Raw genomic sequence first — 21,697 nt, 5'->3', positions numbered from 1 at the left:
TAAGAAAAGAGGTAAAATAATAAAAAGCACAAGTTGTTAAAAAGTAAGGGCAGTAGAGTACAGCAGGTACATCTCATTCTTACAATGGCAAGAATTACGTTTCTATATGCTCAAACATACAAAGACCGGGTCAAATACAGTATTACAAAAGTAATCTGTAACAATTCCTACGGTGAATTAAACCAATTTGACAATTCTATGCCACAATGCCTGTTTCCAGGTCTTATTTCACACAACTGAGGAGAATTACGTTTCTATATGGTCAAACGTACAAAGACCAGACAAATACTGTATTACAAAAGTAATCTGTGCCGATTTGTGCGGTGAATTAAACCAATTTGACAATTCTACGTCACAATGCCTGCATTCAGGGCTTATCCATCACTAGTGTAACCACTGGTTTTTTGAAAATCATAAATATTTAATTTAAGAGTACGCTTAAATAATAAATAGAATGAAATAAAATGATAAGAAAAGAGGTAAAATAATAAAAAGCAGAAGTTGTTAAAAAATAACAACTATGTCGAGACGTGGACAGATCTAATCTGTTTTGACCGAAATGTAGCTGCTGGTTTTACTGATCTGAATCAGTTAAACTGGTAACAGTTACCTCCTTCAGCCACTTCGGCTCGTTTCCGGTGCCATGTTTGACGGTAATGACGGCGATATTAATTCCAACAACTCTACTTTCCCGAATTGCCTAATAAACGTCTAATTATGGTCTGATTTCAACCATTGCTATGTTATTACAGGCCGTCATCCACCCCGACACGGAGGAGAAGATCCCCATGCCCTTTCGGATGTCAGGTAGAGCTGGGTGTGGACATCTCGTGGGATGTGGGGCCGAGGGGCTTGTTATGTGGTCCAACACGGGAGCGTCACCGCCCTGGGAACTGTCACGGCTCGGTGGGGCTCCTCGGGTTGTCTCGGCCTGGGAAAGGTCACACTCGGCTGGGGGCTGATTAAAACCTCTCTCCTGCCGTGACACTCCGGTTCGGCCTTATTTTAAAGCCCGTTCCTGCGTGAGGTGCGCGTCAGCGGGAAGAGGGGAAAAGACGGCCGCAATTAGCTTGATAGGACCAACATACACGTGTCAGAAAAATGGGAATAAGTGCCAGGATGTGCGGATCATTCTGGGCCGCGCAGACTAGCGCCGTTGTCAAGAGAAAGAGAAATGAACTCCTAAGAAGAATGGGGCAGTTTTGAAGAAAGCGGCTATCGATGTTATAAAGATAGTTTTATTTGGATCCCCATTAGCTACAGCAAAACTGTTACTACAAAACTATTAATTCTTCCTGGGGTCCGACACATAATACAAAGTATATTACAACAAAAAATTTAAAGCAAACCTAAAGAGGTAGCATATGAAAAAGAAAGGAAAAACAGAAAATAAAGAAAAAATAAAAAGTAATTCCGTTTAACATTTAGATATAAATAAAAACAATACATATTCATACATTTTATACCAAACAAATTCAAGCAATGTATAGTTATCATAGTTTGCACCAATAACCATTTTTAATAAATATTCATTTATATATATATATATATATATATATATATATATATATATATATATATATATATATATATATATATACACATACCCATATACTATCTACATTATTTATTTATTTAATAATAATTAAATAAGTTTTATATGTATCTATTCAAGAGATGTTTCTTTACTAACAATTTGAATTATTTTATGTTAATAGTTTGCTTAAAGTGTTTGGGAAGAGGGTTCCATGCAGACGTAGCTCTGTACATCACCATTCTTTTACCATAGTTTGTCTATATAGTGAAAAATTACCTCTGAGAGCTATATTTTATAGCTATAATGATAGCTATAAAAAAGTGAAGCCGAACAGTAAAATGCATGCGATATAATCGTGACTTTGTTTCCCCAGGTTTTATCCCGTTTGGCACGCCAGTGGTAGGACTTTTACTAGTCGTCATACAACATTCATCATAACGTACGAGACACAGAGAGTCTTGTTGGACAGTCTTCACCGGCCTGAAGAGGATTCTCTGTTTTCTCTTCTCCTCCCTGCAGGTTGTCGGCCTCCTCCTCCCGAATCAAACGCTGTTGTCAACCGTCTTCTGGCAGGTAACTCATGCTCCCCACATGATCCTCACGTGACTATAGTCTTCTATTAAAAAACTTGGCACACTTTAATTAACATTTCTCTGAACGGTAGCTTTCTCTACAATTCCTCTACCTGTCGTCCTGGCAACCACTCAAATCCAAGACTCCCAAAAACTCCCCAAAGGATAAATAGATCATATTAAACTACGCATGTCGGACCGTTTCTGTTTAATTTGCACAATAAGAGTGAGAGTTAAACAGTAAGTGGAGCTTAACCCTTAGTATTTGATCAGATATTTGTTCTCCAAGAGCGAACAATTAATTCCTAGGGTGTCATTTTTAAAATAGTGATCTCTCTACATGTTTACTATTGTCTGTGGCGTCTAAAAGGTGGGGGGGGGGTTAAAGGAGACGGATTCTAGGGGCCCGTGATTGAGGGGGGCCAATGATGATGAAATAGTAAGACAGAAAAAATAACAACACTAAGTTATTAACTAAGATATAATCACACATTTTTTTTATTTTCCATGTCCTGTTAACAACAGCTTTATTTGTTTTGGAAACATCATTTATGTAAAATGGTTCGGTCCCTGCGGTTTCACACAGACAGTATTCGTTGCTCAGTTATTCCCCTACTGGACATGTCAACTGTCATGATTTTCTTCTTCCACAAATATGGTAATGAGAGTCAGAAATACCATTAAAATGCATCATTTTATGTAAAATAGCATCAGAAAATGTCGCCGCTGTGTCGGAGGCCCTCAAAATCCATAGAGGCGATTCTCATAGAAACACACTAAATGGGCCTGTACCATACCTGTAAAGTTTTGGATTTAAAAATATGGGAAATTTTCCACTGTCCCACCAGCCCAACCGAAGTCCAGTATCTTACATTTTAAGACAGATTTAGGAGAAATCCAAAATAACTACCTGTCAACCACTTATAAACTACAATTATGTGCTTGTAGCCTGATAGGATGACCTTTGTTAACACTAAAATGCTGTGTACTTCCTATGTATGTAATTCCTATAATAGAGCCTAAATGAAAACACATATGGGAATTAAAGCACATTTATTTTTATTTTTTTACATTTTCAGTTTATATACACATTGGTTGTCTTCAAGTGAAACATTTACATTTTCTTTTAATCTGTCTTTTTCACTCATGTGGCTCTCTGGCATTAATGACAACACAGACGCATGTTTCTGAGCCCCGTCCTGCTCATCTTTAGGAAAGTAAATTCAGTTTCCCATTTTTAGAGATATTAACACGAAGTCTTCGCTTTTTGGGCAGAAACATCTTCCATCTATCCATCTCTCTGATTTGACCACTAACCTCGCGAGAACTGCCCCCCAGGCTACAGCAGGGGGCAGTTCTCGCGAGGCTGGTGACAATTCTGTTTGCAGTTTAAAAATTATTATATTATAAAACGGGAAATTTACGGGAAAATACTAATACGGGAGGACGGCGGGAAAGAGGGGTAAAATACGTTTCCCGGCAAAAACGGGAGACTTGACAGGTATGGGCTGTACTGGAACACTTCTGTGAGAAGTTACAAGCACAATTACCCCTGATCTGACCTTATCTCCACCCTGTTCCCTTCTTTCAGTGGTTGAACCAGAGTCACAACGCCTGCGTGAACTACTGCAACCGCAACGCCTCCAAGGTAGCGCTGCTGGACCGGAGAGACCGGCACTTCTCAACACATGTGGACAGATTTGTTGCAAGTGTGAAATATCCAGCTGATTGATTTCTCCTTGCCGTCCTGGTCGTGGTCCTGGGAGGATGGACACAGTCCCATGGACCCTCTACGTTTTCATATTTGCTGGTTGAGTGTCAGGAACAGGAAGCTGCTTGGAGACGGTCTTATAACCACCTTTAACCTGCTTATTTATAGCTTTCTGAGACAACTTTCCTTTGCTCTGACTGGTCCATGTCCGGCATAGCACCTACAACGATACCGCACTAGAAATTAACTAAATAAAGACGCCTGTGATGGAAACTATGGCGAAACAACCAAGAAAAAAGTTTTGATACGTGACTAGGGACATCAACACATCTGTCCAGGGTTTCTTTAGTTTAATATTTTTATTAGGGGGTAAGGCACAGTAGAACATACAGTCATACAACATACAGAACATACAGTCTACCTCCTAGGATGTTTTTTTTTTTTTTATTCAACAGAACAAAAAAATCCACACAAAATAATGACAAATAAATGGAAATTATTCTAAGTAATATTTAAGTATCAAAGCTGCACAGTATAAATTAAAAAATAGATGAATAAAAAGGGGGAGAGAAAAAAAAAAGAAAAACAAACCCCCAAAACAAAGGAAAAGTAAATAAATAAATAATAATGAGGAAGAAAGAGAGGAATGAAAGAAGAGAGGGAGGGGGGGGGGATCCGTCAATCAGGAGGCAGGGACTGGAGAGAGTGGAAGAATGTAAGAAAGGGAAGCCACTTATTATAAAATTTCTTACAACTACCCTTCAGTGCATATCTAATCTTTTCCAGCTTCAGAAAAAACATGGTGTCGTTGAGCCACTGGGTACTAGAAGGAGCCTTAGTCGACTTTCAGTGGAGAAGAAGGTGGCGTCTTGCCAGTAAGGAAGTAAAAGCCAGAATGTCTATTTGATTTGAAGTAAACCGGCCATGGTCCTCTGGGAGCCCGAATATAGCAACATGGGGGGAGACTTTTATATTCACCCAGAGTGTTTTTGACATGGTGTCAAAATAATTCGACCAAAAGCGAGAAAGTAGTGGGCAAGAGTAAAACATTTGGGTTAAATTGCAGGACGAGGCATGACATTTGTCGCATTCGTCAGTGACACTGGGATAGATCTGTGAGAGTCGAGCTTTAGAAAAGTGGACTCTAAACAGTACTTTAAACTGTATAAGTGTAAGACGAGCGCAGGATGAACTTGTGTAAATTTTTTTAAGAGCAGCGTCCCACCAGTCATCCTCCAAGTTTAGATCCAGTTCATCTTCCCAGGCAGCCCTAACTCTAATAACTGGAGAGAGATCGAAAGACAGAAGGTCATCGTAAACCTTAAAGATCAGTGATTTTTGAAGTGGATCGTGGTTTAAAAGCACCTCCCACTGTAGAGTCGGCGGAGAGGATGGAAAAACTGGAAACAAAGCTTTAGCGCAGTGTCTAATCTGAAAGTATCGAAAGAGATGAGAAGGCGGGAGATTAAATTCACCTGAGAGATCTGCAAAGCTGCTGTCCAGGGTGTCTTTGAACACAAACTGAGTTTCAGAGACTGCGTTTACATGCAGTCAATATTAGCAATATAAGCAATAACCCGGTTTTGCACGGCCATGTAAACACCAATAACCCCTTTGAATAACTGGAATTTGCTCATATTTGGGTTTTTAAAAACCAGAATATGACCCCTGGGTTACTCCTTTTAGAACCCGAATATTCGATCATGTAAACGCCAAACGGAATATATTTTGACTGCATGTAAACGTAGTCAATGTTTTCTGTTTACTCTGTGACATAAAGACATGTCGGTATACTTAAGACTTGTTTTAAATATAGATCTTTTTTAAGAGAGAATTAACTATTGTTTTCATGAGCCGTTCTATAAGTGGAGTTATTAATCTCTTGTCTTGCAGCCGGCCCCCGTCTCCAGATTCATCCAGGGCTACACCGGAGCAGTGACCAGTGCAGTGTCCATTGCTGTGAGTTCCCGTCATACTTCTGTTGTTACTGTAAAAGGCAAGATGTCCCCATCATTGCCTCCGTGCTTCCCTTCACACCAGCGTTTCCCAGCCGCTGGTAGGATTTCTCAGTGTCAGCCACTTCTTCAATCTGTCCATGGTATACTGTTTTATTTTGAAAGCCTACATCCTCGTGTTTTAGGTCTGTTCTGTCCTCCCTTGTTCCTATCTGCCCCGATTGTTTGCACCCGTGTCTCGTCAGCCCTGTGACTATATCTTGTCATGTCTTTCCCTTCCTCCCGGCTCGACTGTTCTGTCACGATTAAGCAAAAGCAAAAAGCCAGAACTAGACAGAGCCAGGAGGGAGTACGGGAACAAAATGGTAACCATGGCATGAAACAGTCATGGGAAAACAGTAACGACCAGCAGGGAGCGAGGGGAAGTCAAGACAAGATCTACACCCAAGGGCTGCTGAGACACAGGTGCACACACTCACGGCAGCTGGGGAACGGGAAAGAACTAAAACACAAGGACATGCTGCACAATCGCACCCTTTTGAAGCAAATTACACAGCTTAAAAGTGTAATTAAAATTGAGTAGGTTCTGTTTTTAATTATAATGTAATAACCTACCAGCTAAAGGCACGTGTGTGTGTGTATTCGTCTTGATGTGGACTCTACAAAACCAAGTATCTTTTTACAAACTAAATAAAACAAGGAGATGTGTCCCGCTGGTCCCTAACAGCGAAAACAATTACAGTATATTAATGACTTTTTAAAACTTTAAAATGTCATTAAAACCTGTTAATTCATTAGATCCCAGATGAATGAAGGTGTTGTACATCTTCATCTACGTGCTCTCAAAGATCTGCAGATATTCTGGTAGCTATCGTCTTCTTGGGGGTGACAAACTATTTTAATGAACATTAAGGTTTTTATCAATTTGAGGAAAAAAAAAACCTTTGGAAATTGCTAAAATAAGCAAAAGACTGTAATTAAAGTTAAAATGCAATGGTAACGAAGGTGGAAGGTAAAAAGCAGATTTACTAAACTACACCTCAGCTGCTAAGATGGAAGTTAGTTTCCGTCTCTTTTCTTCGCTCATTTCTACAACTTCTCTGAAATCTCTGAAATGCCAACATTGTGAGGAAACCAATTTCTGCAACATTTAACATTTAACATTTAAAATTGTATTGGCGGTTTTGTCCCCCCCAACCCTTCCTTCCACCTGAATGACAGATCGCCCAGGTTGCTGCGCTGCTCAGTGGAAAGATTAGTGGAAAGATGAAACCGTGCAGGAGGATGGATGTGTATTAAAGTGTATCCACTGCTATCGGTAAGGAAATTACGGAATAGTATTAGGTCCAGGCAGGAGAAAAATAAAAATAATATTTTAGAGGAAGAAGACTTTTTTTCATTATGCACTTCGAGAAAAAAGTCAAAATGTCGAGAAAAAAGTCGAAATGTCGAGATTAATGTTGAAGTACAATCTCGAGAAAAAAGTCGAAATGTTGAGAAAAAAGTCAAAATTTCCTAATATAGTTGAACAACAAGGTTCAGAATACAGGAATTGGCTTTTTACGATATTGATTAGAAACACATATCACACATATGCAGTTGCATAACTTCAGAAACGTACCCTTAACGTTCCACTCCAGGATGTAAGTTAGTTAGTTAGTTACGGCTGCTGCTGCAGAGCTGTCAGTCGCTCTCTTAACTGGATTTGATGGGCCGATGGACATTTACACTTTATTCACCAAATTGTATTTCAACATTAATCTCGACAATTCGACTTTTTTCTCGACATTTCGACTTTTTTCTCAAAGTGCACTATAAAAAAAAATCTTTTTCTCTCAAATATTTTTTCTCCTGCATGGCCCTAATACTCAAAAATAGTGTGATTTAGTGATGAAGAAAGGTGCGTTGTGACGAGCAGCCAGGGCATCCTGCCACTTGAACGCGGTGGCTGCCACCATACGAGTTGAGAGTTTGTGCTTCAGCTGGCTGTTGTGGTGGTGGTGCTCATGGAAAAGTGTGGCTACATACGTGCCTGCTCGAGACGTACGAAGTCAACCACCGCAGCAGGAAAACGCAATTCACGTTGCTTCAGAGTTGCACTTATGTTGTCTAAATTGCTTTTTACATGCGGCCTTAAATATTTAACGGTTTTGACGTTTAGATTTGGAGAAGCTGAACATCAGCGTAATCCATTTACTAACACCCTGTTACTTAGTCATCACTGTCTGGGATGTCGTGGGATTAGAAGGCGCGTTCACACACCTGCCTGACATAACTCTGAGCGCCGACGGGGACCTCAAAGCGAGCCAATTACTGGTCCTGCTGGGCTCCATCCGGCTGATGGGCTCAGTCCTGACAATGACGGCGAGAACAGAAAAAAGTGGTGGGGCGTCTGGAGGGAGGAACGGCAGGCCGGCGGGGGGGGGCAGGAGCTCTCCAATTAAACGTCCATTCTGGTGACGACCCCCTGCGGGGCGGGGGAGGGCGGCGGGCTGAAGCCGTGTGTTGCTGGGCTAGCTCAGCACTTAAACCCCACTCACTACAACCTTTTAGTATTGAAATACAACATGATTCAGTTATGAGTTTACAGACGTTGCATCCAGTTCTATTTCTGACGCAGGAAGGTTTCCTAATTTCCGCTGCCTGTCTCCTACTGGTATCACGTCTAACGTATCAGACCTGTGTTTACTTTCAGGTCGGGCTGAACGTTTTGACCCGGAAAGCGAGCCGCTTCAGTCCAACCACCAGGCTTTTGGTGCAGAGGTTCATTCCCTTCCCTGCTGTGGGTAAGTTGGAAAAGCTCAGTGACACATCAGCAATGTTAACTTTGATTAGATGCACGTTGAGCTGCCACTCCAGATGCATTATGGGACATTTGTGGACGAGTATCGTTCTGAAAAGGACACGGGTTCTAATTGTTCTCGATGCATCAGCCTGGACGGTTCCATCGTGGGTTCTCCAAACTCATTCTGATCCTCGGGGTTGTAAATACCTCTTATTAGTGTGCTGTGATCATAATAAATCTCTGTGTGAAAACCAAGAACCCAGCAGTTTTGTTTCATCCTTCTCCCTCAGTCTTTTTTTTGTGTCTCTGCAGCATTGGAGACATGCTGAGAACATGCTTTGTCAGATGTGTGTGGAGCCACAAAGCTGATTTTCATGCACCGCTCCTGCAAACACAGTCACACCCAGGGGTATAGACCCGTGTCCCACAATGCCCCGGGGCTGCTGGCTCATAATTAAATTGTTTGCCTGTCCTCCCACCTCCCGTTCGCTTCCATGGCGGCTCCTCTAATTAAATCAACAGGTTTCTAGTGCGCAGCCTTTGCCTGGTAATTGGCTGCTCGCTGGAACTCTGCTGCTGCAAACAAATTGGATAATTACCCCTAAAGTGGCGTCTATGTCAAGGCCTCATTTACCTGATTTCAGTTTGTGCTTTGTTGTTGCTGTTGTTGTTTGTGTATGGCCCCGTAAAAGGTAATTAAAATGGCTAATTGAAGTGAGGGAAAGCAAAGTGCTGTTTGAATTTTCACCCATTTTGATTTTGTTTGCTTACTTAAGGCTCGATTTATTTGTAATAACCTAATCAAGCAGCGGACTGTCACTCAATTAAATTATGAAGACTTGAGGGCAGAAATTTGTGGGTATAATTTATTTATTTTTGATTTAATTTATTTGTTTGTTGTAGAAAATAATTCTCATTATTTGTGATATTTAGGAATTAATTGTGTGGAAAATTCTTGGTTGCATATCCATGAATACACTGCTAGTTATCAGCTACAATTAGTGTACATGCATGTAATTATTTTAAATAATTACAAAGTGCATCCAGTTATTTTAACATTAAGCTGAGCAGATTTTACATTCATCTACGATGCATTCATAATTACAAACACGGTTTTAGGAGTTAGATCTTTCTGCTGGAGTTTTTGTCATTCCTTGCCAAAATCATAATCTGGTCCTTTATTAATTGGTCTGGATTAAAAAGAAATCCCTTGTAGGTAGAAAGAGTTGTTTGCTCAGACAATTAAATTCCCGTCACAAAGCAACGCGCCGTCCCTGCGGGCCTCAGGAAAGATAACTTTGAACGCTGTTGTCTTAAATTAAAAAGGCTCGGGGCGCCACCACTAAACGCTCTAAAATGAGTTTTTCTTATTCCCATTAGAGTCAAAAGGAAAGGTCCGTCCACATTAGCATACTTTTGTCTTCATTTTGAAATTCGTGAATAAATCAGAGAAGCCCGCTGTTGTTTGTCAACCTGCCAGCTACCTCGGTCTGTAGCTAATTTGTCTGTTTTTAAAGTCGCACTTAGATATTTAGTTTTGGGACTTGTGGCGTGGCAGTTGTGTACTTCTGTTCGTCTGTGAGTACAACCAGCAGGGCTCTGTGCTTTTCAGAGAGACGCATTTCCAGTTATTTGATGCAAAGTTCTTAAAATAATACTAAATTACTTTAATTCCCTTTACTTGTATCCTTTTAATTCACTATAAAGTTATCTCAAGGCATTTTACGCAGAAAGCATGCAGCATGAAGGACCCCGGCGAGATTTAAACCATGAACCTTCTTGATGGGAGGCAATTGTGTTTCACAATGTGGGTCATTTCAGATGAGTTTAAAATGTAGATTTACTAGAATAAAATCTGGAACCCAACGCGTTGCATCAAATCTCCACTTTGTTGCAATTCCCCAACATGAGCCATTGTTAAGTATGCTGTTGTTACCTCCTGTTGTGAACAACAGTTTAATGTTTTAAACAGCAGTTTAATATGTTTTACACAAAAGTTTAATATGTTTTACACAACAGTTTAATATGTTGTAAACAACAGTTTAATATGTTGTAAACAGCAGTTTAATATGTTGTACACAACATATAATGAAGTGGGTGTAATGGTGGGGGTTTGGTGTGTAGAGGAGTTGGCGATAAAACAATACTGTGTTGTGTGCTGTTGGGCAAATTAGTGAATCCTTAAATGACTCCTGGTTTAAATGTAAAGAGCAACTCATTGCTCCTTTTACCTTTGGGAGGCCACAGGGGTCAGTGCTCTGACTTCTTTGATTGTTGTATTAGCTAAACTTCATATGAACCTGAACCAGAGGTTTGTGTCTGTGTCTTTTCTATTCCTGGAGTCTGACTACCTATCGGTGGATGTTTCTAAATTATTTTGAGCCAAATCACATTAAATCTAATGTACTGGTGTTTCCCCTGAATTAGATCTTCACTGACATCATCCAATCCATCAGCTCACCAGAATACAACTCTGTTTTCTAAAACTGTAGTCGTGATTTTTTTTTTTTTACTGCCACAGGAAATTTGATGACACAAAAAATAGTTTATTAAATTCAGATATTTTCACGCCACTTGGTGCATCTACATGCAAAACTTATAGCAGCCTGTCTAAATCTTTTGAGTCTGTTCTAAAAGAAACAAAATATCTATCAAGCTCATGTTGGAAACAGTCTGAAAAGTTGGAATATGAAGGGATGAGGTAGCGCCTGAACAGAAACGCTGACAATTCCAGTGTGTTTAACAATCAGTGAAACCCAGTTTACTTGCTCCATATCGCTGTCTTCCGACAGAGTTGCTCATATTTTAAAAGGTGTTTTTGTTTTTCACAGCGACAGCAAACGTCTGCAACGTGGTGCTCATGAGACACTCTGAGCTGTCGGACGGCATCAGCGTTCTCGACGACAACGGCAACGTGGTGGGAACATCCAGAGTGGCTGCCAGGCATGTATGTCCCCATTTATCTGCACAGTACTGCTGTTACCGATCAGTAGAGTAATATTTGTAATATTTCAGAAATCCCTCATAGTCTAAATTTTTAATTTGAAAAAGCGATTTTTTTGTGACAGGCACTTTTGGAGACGGCCCTGACCAGAGTGGTCCTGCCCATGCCCATCCTGGTGCTTCCTCCACTGATCATGGCTGCTCTAGAGAAGTAAGACACCATTCACTGCTATGCTGGCCTTTTCATCTGTTTTTACCTCTCCTGTGTTTTACATTTGCGCTGTTATTGTTAGGGTGTCGCTTCTCTGAAAGTACGCTGGTGCTGTGGAAGTTGCAGCTGTAAAGACAAAAGTATAACTTGGTGAATAACACAGAAACTAGTTAAAGAAGGCAGAGAATATTATAAAAGAGTAAAGTAAGTTCTCCTCCTCCAGAGTTGGACTGGGTTGTGACTGCTGTGGAGCTCAGGTCTGTCTGTTTCATGCACTCATGCTGTTGATGCCAGCAGATTAGTAGGGATTGGAATCCCTAACAGTTTAATAAAAAAAAAAAAACATTTACACGAAAGACGAAGGTTTGAGCTCTCCGTGGCAATTATGCCGTGGCAATTATAGCAATTATTCTGAGTCCAAATCCCATGCAGTATATTCCTCAATAGAGTATTCCAAAACGAATAATGCAAACTACAGATCACGTCATTGGCACCCCAGACTAGAGCGCCACCGAGGTGGCAAAGCGCAGTGGAGTGCGCTCTGAATTTGGGCACACCTCTACCAGCCTTATAGGGCTGGGAAATGTACTCGCAAACATCCAGTGTGACAGTCTTTGTGAGGAAAGATCTATTCCCACCTTCTCTTTGCACCTCCAAAACAGACAAACAGTTGTTGCGTCTCTCTCATGGAAGGTGCGCTCCGAAACCTGAATCGCGCAAACCCAAATCGCACGCATGATGAGAGGAGGTCTGTCCTCCTCCTCCATTTGCACAAATTGATGAAACCAAAACAAACGAAGCAAAAGTAATTCATTTGGTCGATAGAGTCCAGTTACCACAGAATAGCCTACAGTTCAGTTGAATGGATGAAATTTGCGCTTCAAACCAGTCACTTACAGTCTCCAATCAGTGCAGTTGGTGCGTAACGCAGCCAATTGAAGAAGCCCATATGCTGCACATGCTTGTTGTTGACAAGGTTATTTATGGCTGTTGAAGAAGCCTAAGGTTACACTCCCCGAAAAAGTGTCGGGTCTGACACATCCACAGAATTAACCGGCTACTGCTGTTTTTCTACATTAGCCGCTCTGCCGGTTATTTTGCACATTATTTTGCAAAATAGCCGTTTTTCTACATTAACCGTAACATATATATATATATATATATATATATATATATATATATATATACATATATATATACATATATACTTATATACTTATATACAAACATACTTCAACCAACCATAAACAAAATAAATATATAAAACCAGTAAATAAAGAGTGCCTAACTTTCTCTCTATCTTGTCTTTGAGGAGTCTGATGTGAGATGAGCTGATTGGTTGATTCGGAGAAACCTCGGCCCAGTGGTCCAGTCTATAAGACCTCCCTGTCTTCAGTGAGGCGCTCTCTTCCCTGCCAGCCCTATTCATTTGCTTGGTTTAGATTTTATTTTGCTTAACAACACGCACCACACATTTTCCACATTCACACACTAATGGTGCTTTTCCACTAGTACCTATTCAGCACGACTCGACTCGCCTTGCCCTCGTTGGTTTTCAATACCCAGATGAGAAGTAGGAGGTTGGAGAGAAGCTGCTGTGACGTATTTGATTGTGTGATCTAAACGAAGAAGACAACAACACTAAAGATGTAGAACCTGGAGGAGATGATAGATGTGCTGCTGGATCTGTGGCTTGTCTTCCATATCAAGTTAAAAAATGAGAGTAAGAGAAGCTTCAAGCGGCAACGCTTTTTTTTTGTTACTTTGTCTCGGTGCTGCTGAAAAGTCAGCTGGAGCCGTGAGCAGCTATGAAGAGACAGAGCTCCTGGTAGATCTGGTCGTTCCTTATCGCCCGTCTAGATCCCTTTTTAATTCTCTCCTCAGCACCAGGTTTATGAACATCTGCACCTCAGAGTTGGATCATGAAACAGACTTCTGCTGCCATTGCTGGTCGAATAAAATAACAAGAATCCGTCAGAGTTGCTCTTTCTCTGATTTCCTCCTCCTGACTCAGACGTCTGACTCCAACCCCCCGACCAATCGGTGGTCTGTAGTGTGATGATGTCAGATACAGCCGACTCAGCCGCTTAGAACCTCGGCAGAATAGATACAGAAAAGTATCTACTCAGCACATTAGACCCCTAGTGGAAAAGAACCAAACTGGGGCGAGTGGAGTCGCGCTGAGTAGGTACTAGTGGAAAAGCGCCACATTTCACAAGTTGATTTTATTTAGTGTTGCCGTATTTTTCTTTAAAATAAATGCTATATATTTATTTTCGCTGTGTTGTTTTCTCCTTTTGTCATGGCCTATGGGCTAGGTTATGACAAAATGGGGGAGTCGTCGGTTTTGTTCCTGGTTATGCTGTATAGTTTAGTTGGAACGGTTAAAGTTTAAGTGTATTTCGGTAGCTTTTTGACATCTGTTGACTAGTTACGCGTTTGCCTTGTTTGTGTCCTGCAGTTCAGGTTTGTGATGTGGTGCGTAAAGTTGCTTTGGGTTCGCTGGTGGCACACCGCGCTTGGGTTGTTACTTTGTTTAGTTTGGCAGTAAACATTTGTTTGCTCGTGAGCATGTGTTATGTAAGAGGGAAGGGACACACTGCAAAAACTCAAAATCTTACCAGGAATATTTGTCTTATTTCTAGTTAAAATGTCTCATTTTTTGTCAAAAAATCTCATTATACTTAAAAGAGTCATTACCAGAAAAATAACTTATTTGACAATTTTCACCTGTTTCAAGTAAATTTTCACTTGAAATAAGTAGAAAAATCTGCCAGTGGGACAAGATTCATCTTCTCATTACAAGCAAAAAAATATTGTTCCTCTGGCAGATTTTTCTACTTATTTTAAGTGAAAATCTACTTGAAACAGGTGAAAATTGTTGTTTTTTCCAGCGATGAGTCTTGTTTTAAGTGTAATGAGATTTTCTTTGACTAAAAATGAGACATTTTAACTAGAAATAAGACAAATAATCTTGTTAAGATTTTGAGTTTTTGCAGTGCACAGTGCATTTATGCAAATATGAACACCTCTGACTCAGGTAAGCTGCGTTCTCTGCTGACGGCTCGCCATCACTGCACAGAGTTTTATGATGTGACTGTAATGATGTCTTAATGAAGTGTTTTACCCGAATGTCTTGTGGTGGACGGCGTGGCCGTGCCAGAGGTGTGCAGAGGAATGCAGCCATCGTTCTCCTGACAGCACTTGTCCCGACCGCTCTAGTGGGCGGGCCGGGCGGCACGGCCGGCTGCCCAGGTGTGTTTGGGATTCCTGGCAGCTGAATGACAGAGCGGGGAGAGGGAGGGACGGTGTGTGTGTTTGGGTGTGCGTGTGTGTGTGTGTGTGTGCAGGAAGTTGTGAGGGCGTAGTAGTAGTAGTAGTGCTCAGCGATCCTTTATGTCAGCTTGCCTTCACTGGCTCTCAATGGAGCGAGAACAAGGGGACAGAGACGAACAGAGCCGGGTCCCCGTGAGGCCCCTCAATGATGGATTGTGCTGCTGAGAACACGCTCACCGCACTGACAGCAGGTTCTGTATTCATTCACACCCATATAGGTTAAATTTATCTGCTAAATGATCTCAATTTTAGACCAAAGTTCCATGTTTGCAGAGCCATGTCCGCTTCAGCTGGTGTTTCAGTGTTGTTTCAAATGCTCGTAGGGGGTGTGGTTACACTGAAGTGGAGTTTATTACAACTGCAGTTAGGCCTGTATTGAAAAGATCGATTTTCCGATTCTAAGTCGATTCTCATATTAATTCCTAAAAATCGATTCATATGTCTAAAGATCGATATTTAAAAAAAAAATTTTTTCCATCATTACATTACAACTTTTGGTGTTCCTTCTCTCCAAAAAAGGAATGTTTTGTTGGACACCAGAATAACTGGTGCCTTGTTTTTGCCTTTAAATATGTTTAAAGTATGAAAACATTAACGTTTTCAGTTATAATGGCATAACTTGTCTATATATCATTATATACTGTCTTGGGGTTACATTTGCATAAAATGCTAAAAACCAAATTTTATGAATGGGAAAAAATGAAACCGATTTCATATATGCTGCCCTGGATCTGTTTGATAATTCTGACCCACGATGTTTCTGAAAGCAGTTCTATCAGCATTCTGGTCCTTACAGCATCATTAGCTGCCAATATTTGCTGTTGAATCTCAATGTATTACTAGTATTAATATGTTGCATAATATAATTCATATAATATAATTCATGCAACAGCCCAAAAAACATTTTTAATATCACTAACCCAAATCAATATTCGGAATTCGGAATCGAATCGGATCGAATCAAAGCGTGATAATCGATTCTGAATCTTAAGAATCAGAATCTAATCAATTCTTGTCATTTGAATCGATACCCAGCCCTAACTGCAGTATGATTTCATAAAGTTCTGCAGATATGACGTGCTGTTCAGTTGCATAACTTTGAAGAAACCACGTGGGTTCCCTCCCTCCATCTGCTGCCCCCCTGTTGTCCAGCTCTTACGCTGCTTTGGTCGTCTGCTGCTCTCCCTTCTCCTTCATCTCCATCATAGATGCCTTGCAATAAGTAAATACTCAACCAGTTCAAATGGCACGTTTTTATACACCGGCCCTTTAACTCTTCTTGCAAGGCTTTCCACAATGTTCAGGAGTGTGTTTATGGGATATTTTGGCCAGAGGTCAGAGGCTGAAGTTGGACGTGAAGGCCTAACCTGCAGTTTCCGTGGTAATTCATCCCAAAGATGCAACACCAAACACATCCAGCACCTTGTTCATCTAACCAGCCTTCGCTTTGACCCGTTTCACTGCAAACGTTTTATCTGTGGTGGAAAACTTCCCACTTGCCCAAACCTTCCAGTTTATTTAGTAACTTTTGCTAATGGTCCCGGTCGTTGAGCATTGATGCTTCAGAGACCCATGCTTGATTGGATCTGCTCTCCGTATGTCCTGACGGACAAGGACACCTCGAGTGTTGTCACTGTAGATGCAGGGCTACTCAGACCAGACCAGTGATGCTCATTGTGACTCCAAAATACCAAATAAAGTCATTTGTACAATGTTTTAGGCAAATTACAAATTGTGGTGGATCAATGATCAAAAGTGTCAAAAGATTGATAGGCTGAAAACGTATCCTGCAGCCTCTGCTGTGGTTCCTTGTTAATTAAGTTCAGCTCAGATTTAGAAGACAGGAACAAATAACAATAACATCCTTCACATATTATCTATAAACACTGAGCAGGATAATGAACTAAACCTGCAGGCGATGCAGGTAGAAACCGTGGCCTGAGCAGGCAGGAAGACGCTCCGAAGGACCGCTACTAGATGAATAAATCAGTATCAGCAGGTTGGACCTTTAACAAAATGAAAATGCACAGGTTTTCACGTAGCCACCAACAGTCTCGGTGAGTCCGAAATGCCATACTAAACAGTATATACTCAAAAAGTATACTTAAGTTCGGCACACTGTTGAGTAAATATCAGTAGTATGCAATAATTGGGACGTACTAAGAGCCACACGGCACTTCCTGCCATTGGGAGGGGGAGTTGTTACCATGGTAACAACTACTGTCACAGCAGCAGTAGCAGCACCGCTCCGCTCTTTCCCGTTTATCCTGGCTGAAACAAGATGACATTTCTCCCGCGCTGTGTTTTTATTCTTACCTCTTCAACTTCTAACGAGAAACAGAAGAAGAAGACCTTTAACTTTGCTCTGGTCCTCAAACAGCACCACTGATCCAGCAGGTGATTACAGCTTCATCTCGCATCTATTTCCAAATGTTGGCGTAGCAATTATTTAGTATTTTTGAGAAACTGGTGGAAACCGGTGTCGGTTCAGGTGGACGTTCCTGTTAGGAGATGAACCCCGACCAGAACACGGTCGTTAACCAGGAAACGGAGAGCGTTTTAGCTGCAGCTGGTGCTGCATGAACCCCCCGCTCGTGTTCAGATCCACGGCAGCGCTGAGCATCTCAGAATACATCCCCACTTTTCCCTTTAAATGCACTTGTCCAACGTGTGTGTGTGTGTGTGTGTGTGTGTAGCCTAATTAAAGCATGGCAGCTATATGTGTTAATGAGCTTCCTCATTAGGCAGCAGCTCTCCTTGTTATGGGGGAGTCGGGGAGTGGGGGGGGCGGATGGTTCTCAAGCTCCTGCTGAGTTCACTGTCCCACTCGCTGAATACGAGTCTATTCTGCACCAGAGACTTCTGGAGATACATTTGTGAAGAGTTCATCATTACTTCACTTCTTACTGCTACCAGTGATTATTCTTAAACATTTATGATACATTTGTAAAGTATTTGACTTCAAGAGACGAGGAAATACAAGAATACTGAGGCCACGTTTACACATAGCCGGGTATTTGCAAAAACGGATATTTCCCCCTCTACATTTTGAAAAATATCCTTGTTTACAAGAACCCGCATAAATACACTGTTAAGGTGCTATGAGCATCTAAACCTGCAGGGGGCAGTGTAACGAAAAGCATAAAGTCATGCTAGCCAATCAGAATCCTGGAAAAAAACGTCAACAAATGACACGTGTGACATGTGACACGGCGTAGCCTACGTACGGTGCCCGTCGCCGCGTACCCTACGCCGTAGGCTCTGCGTTGGTGTAACGCGGAACCATAAATCAGCCTTGACTGCCAGTTACTTCCAAGACGGAACGAGAGTGGAGTTACTTTTAAGTGCGACTTTGGAATATACATGTAAAACAGGTAAAATACAAGAAAATATTGACGGTGGCCAAACAAATTTTAAACACAGGTCGCACAAATGATGCTGGTGACGTTTCTGTTGCATAATGTGACGTTCTGAAGCTTAAATGTCCGTTTCCCTCCGTTTACAAGCAAACGTGAAAACTCAGTTTTTGAAAATCTCCACTTTGGCCGGAGTTTTCAGAAATTATTGTTTTTGGAGACTTTGAGCTTCGTTTTCGTGTAAACGAACGGCCAAAACGCATGAAAACACCACAGTTTTTGCTCCGTGTAAACGGGGCCTGAGTAGGGTTGTTGTAAGTAGTTTTTCATGTTTATAAAAGCGTTCATCCACTGAAATCAGACTTCATCAGAATGTGGGAATACATTCATTAGCACGCCGTCACTAGGTGTGTTATTTCATTACACTTAATGTTATCTATGATGTCTAAGGCTATTATGAGGTTAATATAATGTCAGCACAACCTTAACCATCATTATACCTGTAATTGTCTCCATTTGAAGCTTTAATTTGAATCTGATGATGGAGGCGAGCCAAGTTTTATTTGTGTAGCCCTTTTCATATACGAGGCAGTTCAAAGAGCTTTCCATAGAAACATTTAAAGTACATTTAAAGGAGAATGAAAGCAACTCAGCAGCTGTTTTTCAGACCTGTGAAGATATGAAAGGAAACGTTCTGCCCTGTGTTTCTTAATCATCCCTCAGCACCAGATCTGCTTCACAAAGGCGTCGCTGCATTCAGCTCCGAGCCAGCGGGCAGGTGATCCCCCACTTTAAAGTTGAGATAATTTTGGCCTCAGTACACCTGATCATTTGCATATACAACTGCAAGACTGCCCATTATCCTGAGGGAAACCTCAACGGGATCCAGCTTCTTGATTGCCAATTGCTTTGGTTAAAATGGGAACCAGATCCAGTGCAGGAGTGTTACATATCTGCATCCTCACCAGTGACGGTGAAGGAGTTGGCGTGTGATCCTCAGACGCAAGTCTTCTTGTTGCTTGATTGGCATCACCCGTGGGGTCGACTGAGCATCAGCGTCCCGAGTTTCTGGAGAGATCACCTTCTGACTCTTGACATGTGTCTCACAGCTTTGTGCTGCTCACTTCTGAACTGGATTTCATGCAGCTCTGTCTCTTGAAAACGTTCTGTAAATATTTGTCACCTTGAAGACTTTTAATTTATATGATAAAACGCTGCACATGTGATGACTGCATACAGTGTGGCAAAAACGTATTTAGTCGGCCACCAATTGTGCAAGTTCTCCCACTTAAAAAGATGAGAGAGGCCTGTTATTTTGATCATAGCTACACTTAAACTATGAGAGACAGAATGAGGGGAAAGAATCCAGGAAATCACATTGTAGGATTTTTACCGAATCAATTTGTAAATTCCTTGGTAAAATAAGTATTTGGTCACCTACAAACAAGCAAGATTTCTGGCTTTCACAGACCTGTAACTTCTTCTTTAAGAGGCTCCTCTGTCCTCCACTCATTACCTGTATTAATGGCACCTGTTTTAACTGGTTATCGGTACAAAAGACACCTGTTTTAGCTGGTTATCAGTATAAAAAACACTTGTCCACAACCTCAAACAGTCACACTCCAAACTCCACTATGGCCAAGACCAAAAAGCTGTCAAAGGACATGAGAAACTAAATTGTAGACCTGCACCAGGCTGGGGAGACTGAATCTGCAATAGTTAAGCAGCCTGGTGTGAAGAAATCAACTGTGGGAGCAATTATTAGAAAATGGAAGACATACAAGACACTGATAATCTCCCTCCATCTGGGGCTCCAAGATCTCACCCCATGGGGTAAAAACGATCACAAGAACGGTGAGTAAAGATCCCAGAACCACACGGGGGACCTAGTGAATGACCTGCAGAGCTGGGACCAGAGTAACAAAGGAACCATCAGTAACACACTACGATCAGGGACTCAGATCCTGCAGGGCCAGACGTTCCCCCTGCTGAAGACAGTACATGTCCAGGTCTGAAGTTTGATAGAGAGCATTTGGATGATGCAGAAGAGGATTGGGAGAATGTTATATGGTCAGATTAAACCAAAATACAACTTTTGGGTAGAAACACAACACCATTCCTACTGTGAAGCACGGGGGTGGAAACATCATGCTTTGGGGATGTTTTTCTGCAAAGGAACCAGGACGACTGATCCATGTAGGGAAAGAATGAATGGGGTCATGTATCGTGAGATTTTGAGTGAAAACCTCCTTCTAGATGAAACGTGGCTGGGTCTTTCAGCAGGACAATGATCCCAAACACATCACTGGGCAACGAAGGATTGGCTTCGTAAGAAACATTTCAAGGTCCTGGAGTGGCCTAGCCAGTCTCCAGATCTCAACCCCATAGAAAATCTTTGGAGGGAGTTGAAAGTCTGTGTTGCCCAGCAACAGCCCCAAAACATCACTGCTCTAGAGGAGATCATGGAGGAACGGACCAAAATACCAGCAACAGTGAGGGAAACCTTGTGAAGACTTACAGAACCAACCACGTGTATGTTAGACCCCATCCCGACTAGACTATTCAAAAATGTTATTTCTCTTATTGGCACGACAATACTGAACCAGATCAACTTATCCTTAAACTTAAGATATGTACTACAGGTTTTCAAAGTTGCAATAATTAAACCTTCACTTAAAAAAACCTTCTCTTGACCCAGAAACCTTAGCTAATCATAGGCCAATTTCCAACGTTCCATTTGTATGTTCTGAAAAAGGTAGTAGCAAGTCAGTCATGTGACTATTTGTATAGAAATGATCTGTTTGAAGTCTTTCAGTCAGGGTTCAGAATGCATCATAGCACAGAGACAGCACTGGTTCGAGTCACGAATGACCTTCTTATGGCCTCAGATAAGGGATTAGTTTCCATACTGGTTCTACTGGACCTCAGTGCTGCTTTTGACACTATAGATCATGGCATTTTACTGCACAGGTTAGAGCATGTTGTTGGGATTAAAGGAACATCTCTACGTTGGTTTAAATCATATCTATCTGACAGGTTCCAGTTTGTTCATGTACATGAGGTTTCTTCAGAACAGTCCAGGGTCTGTTATGGTGTTCCGCAGGGTTCAGTGCTAGGGCCAATCTTGTTTAGTTTATACATGCAGCCGTTGGGAAGTATAATCCAGAATCACGGCATACACTTTCATTGTTATGCTGATGATACGCAGCTCTACTTGTCTATGAAGCCGGATGAAACAGAACCGTTAGTTAAACTTCAGGCATGTCTTAGGGACATCAAGGACTGGATGTC

General features: G+C 41.4%; 1 protein-coding gene across 1 annotated transcript in view; it reads left to right on the top strand.

The window, feature by feature from the left end:
- sfxn5a (sideroflexin 5a) overlaps positions 1-21,697 on the top strand; it is a 39,392-nt gene that overhangs the window by 12,852 nt on the left and 4,843 nt on the right. Inside the window, exons 5-12 of the mRNA XM_061743093.1 lie at positions 753-807; positions 1,911-1,936; positions 2,057-2,110; positions 3,701-3,757; positions 5,714-5,779; positions 8,471-8,561; positions 11,392-11,507; positions 11,629-11,714. Of these exons, the coding sequence (XP_061599077.1) occupies positions 753-807; positions 1,911-1,936; positions 2,057-2,110; positions 3,701-3,757; positions 5,714-5,779; positions 8,471-8,561; positions 11,392-11,507; positions 11,629-11,714 (551 nt within the window). The remainder of the gene's footprint in view (positions 1-752; positions 808-1,910; positions 1,937-2,056; positions 2,111-3,700; positions 3,758-5,713; positions 5,780-8,470; positions 8,562-11,391; positions 11,508-11,628; positions 11,715-21,697) is intronic.

Source organism: Cololabis saira, chromosome 16 (genome assembly GCF_033807715.1).
Source record: "Cololabis saira isolate AMF1-May2022 chromosome 16, fColSai1.1, whole genome shotgun sequence".
Classification (NCBI taxonomy): Eukaryota; Metazoa; Chordata; class Actinopteri; order Beloniformes; family Belonidae; genus Cololabis; species Cololabis saira.
Note: the sequence above shows the minus strand (reverse complement) of the source record. Positions and strands in the feature narration are given on the sequence as shown.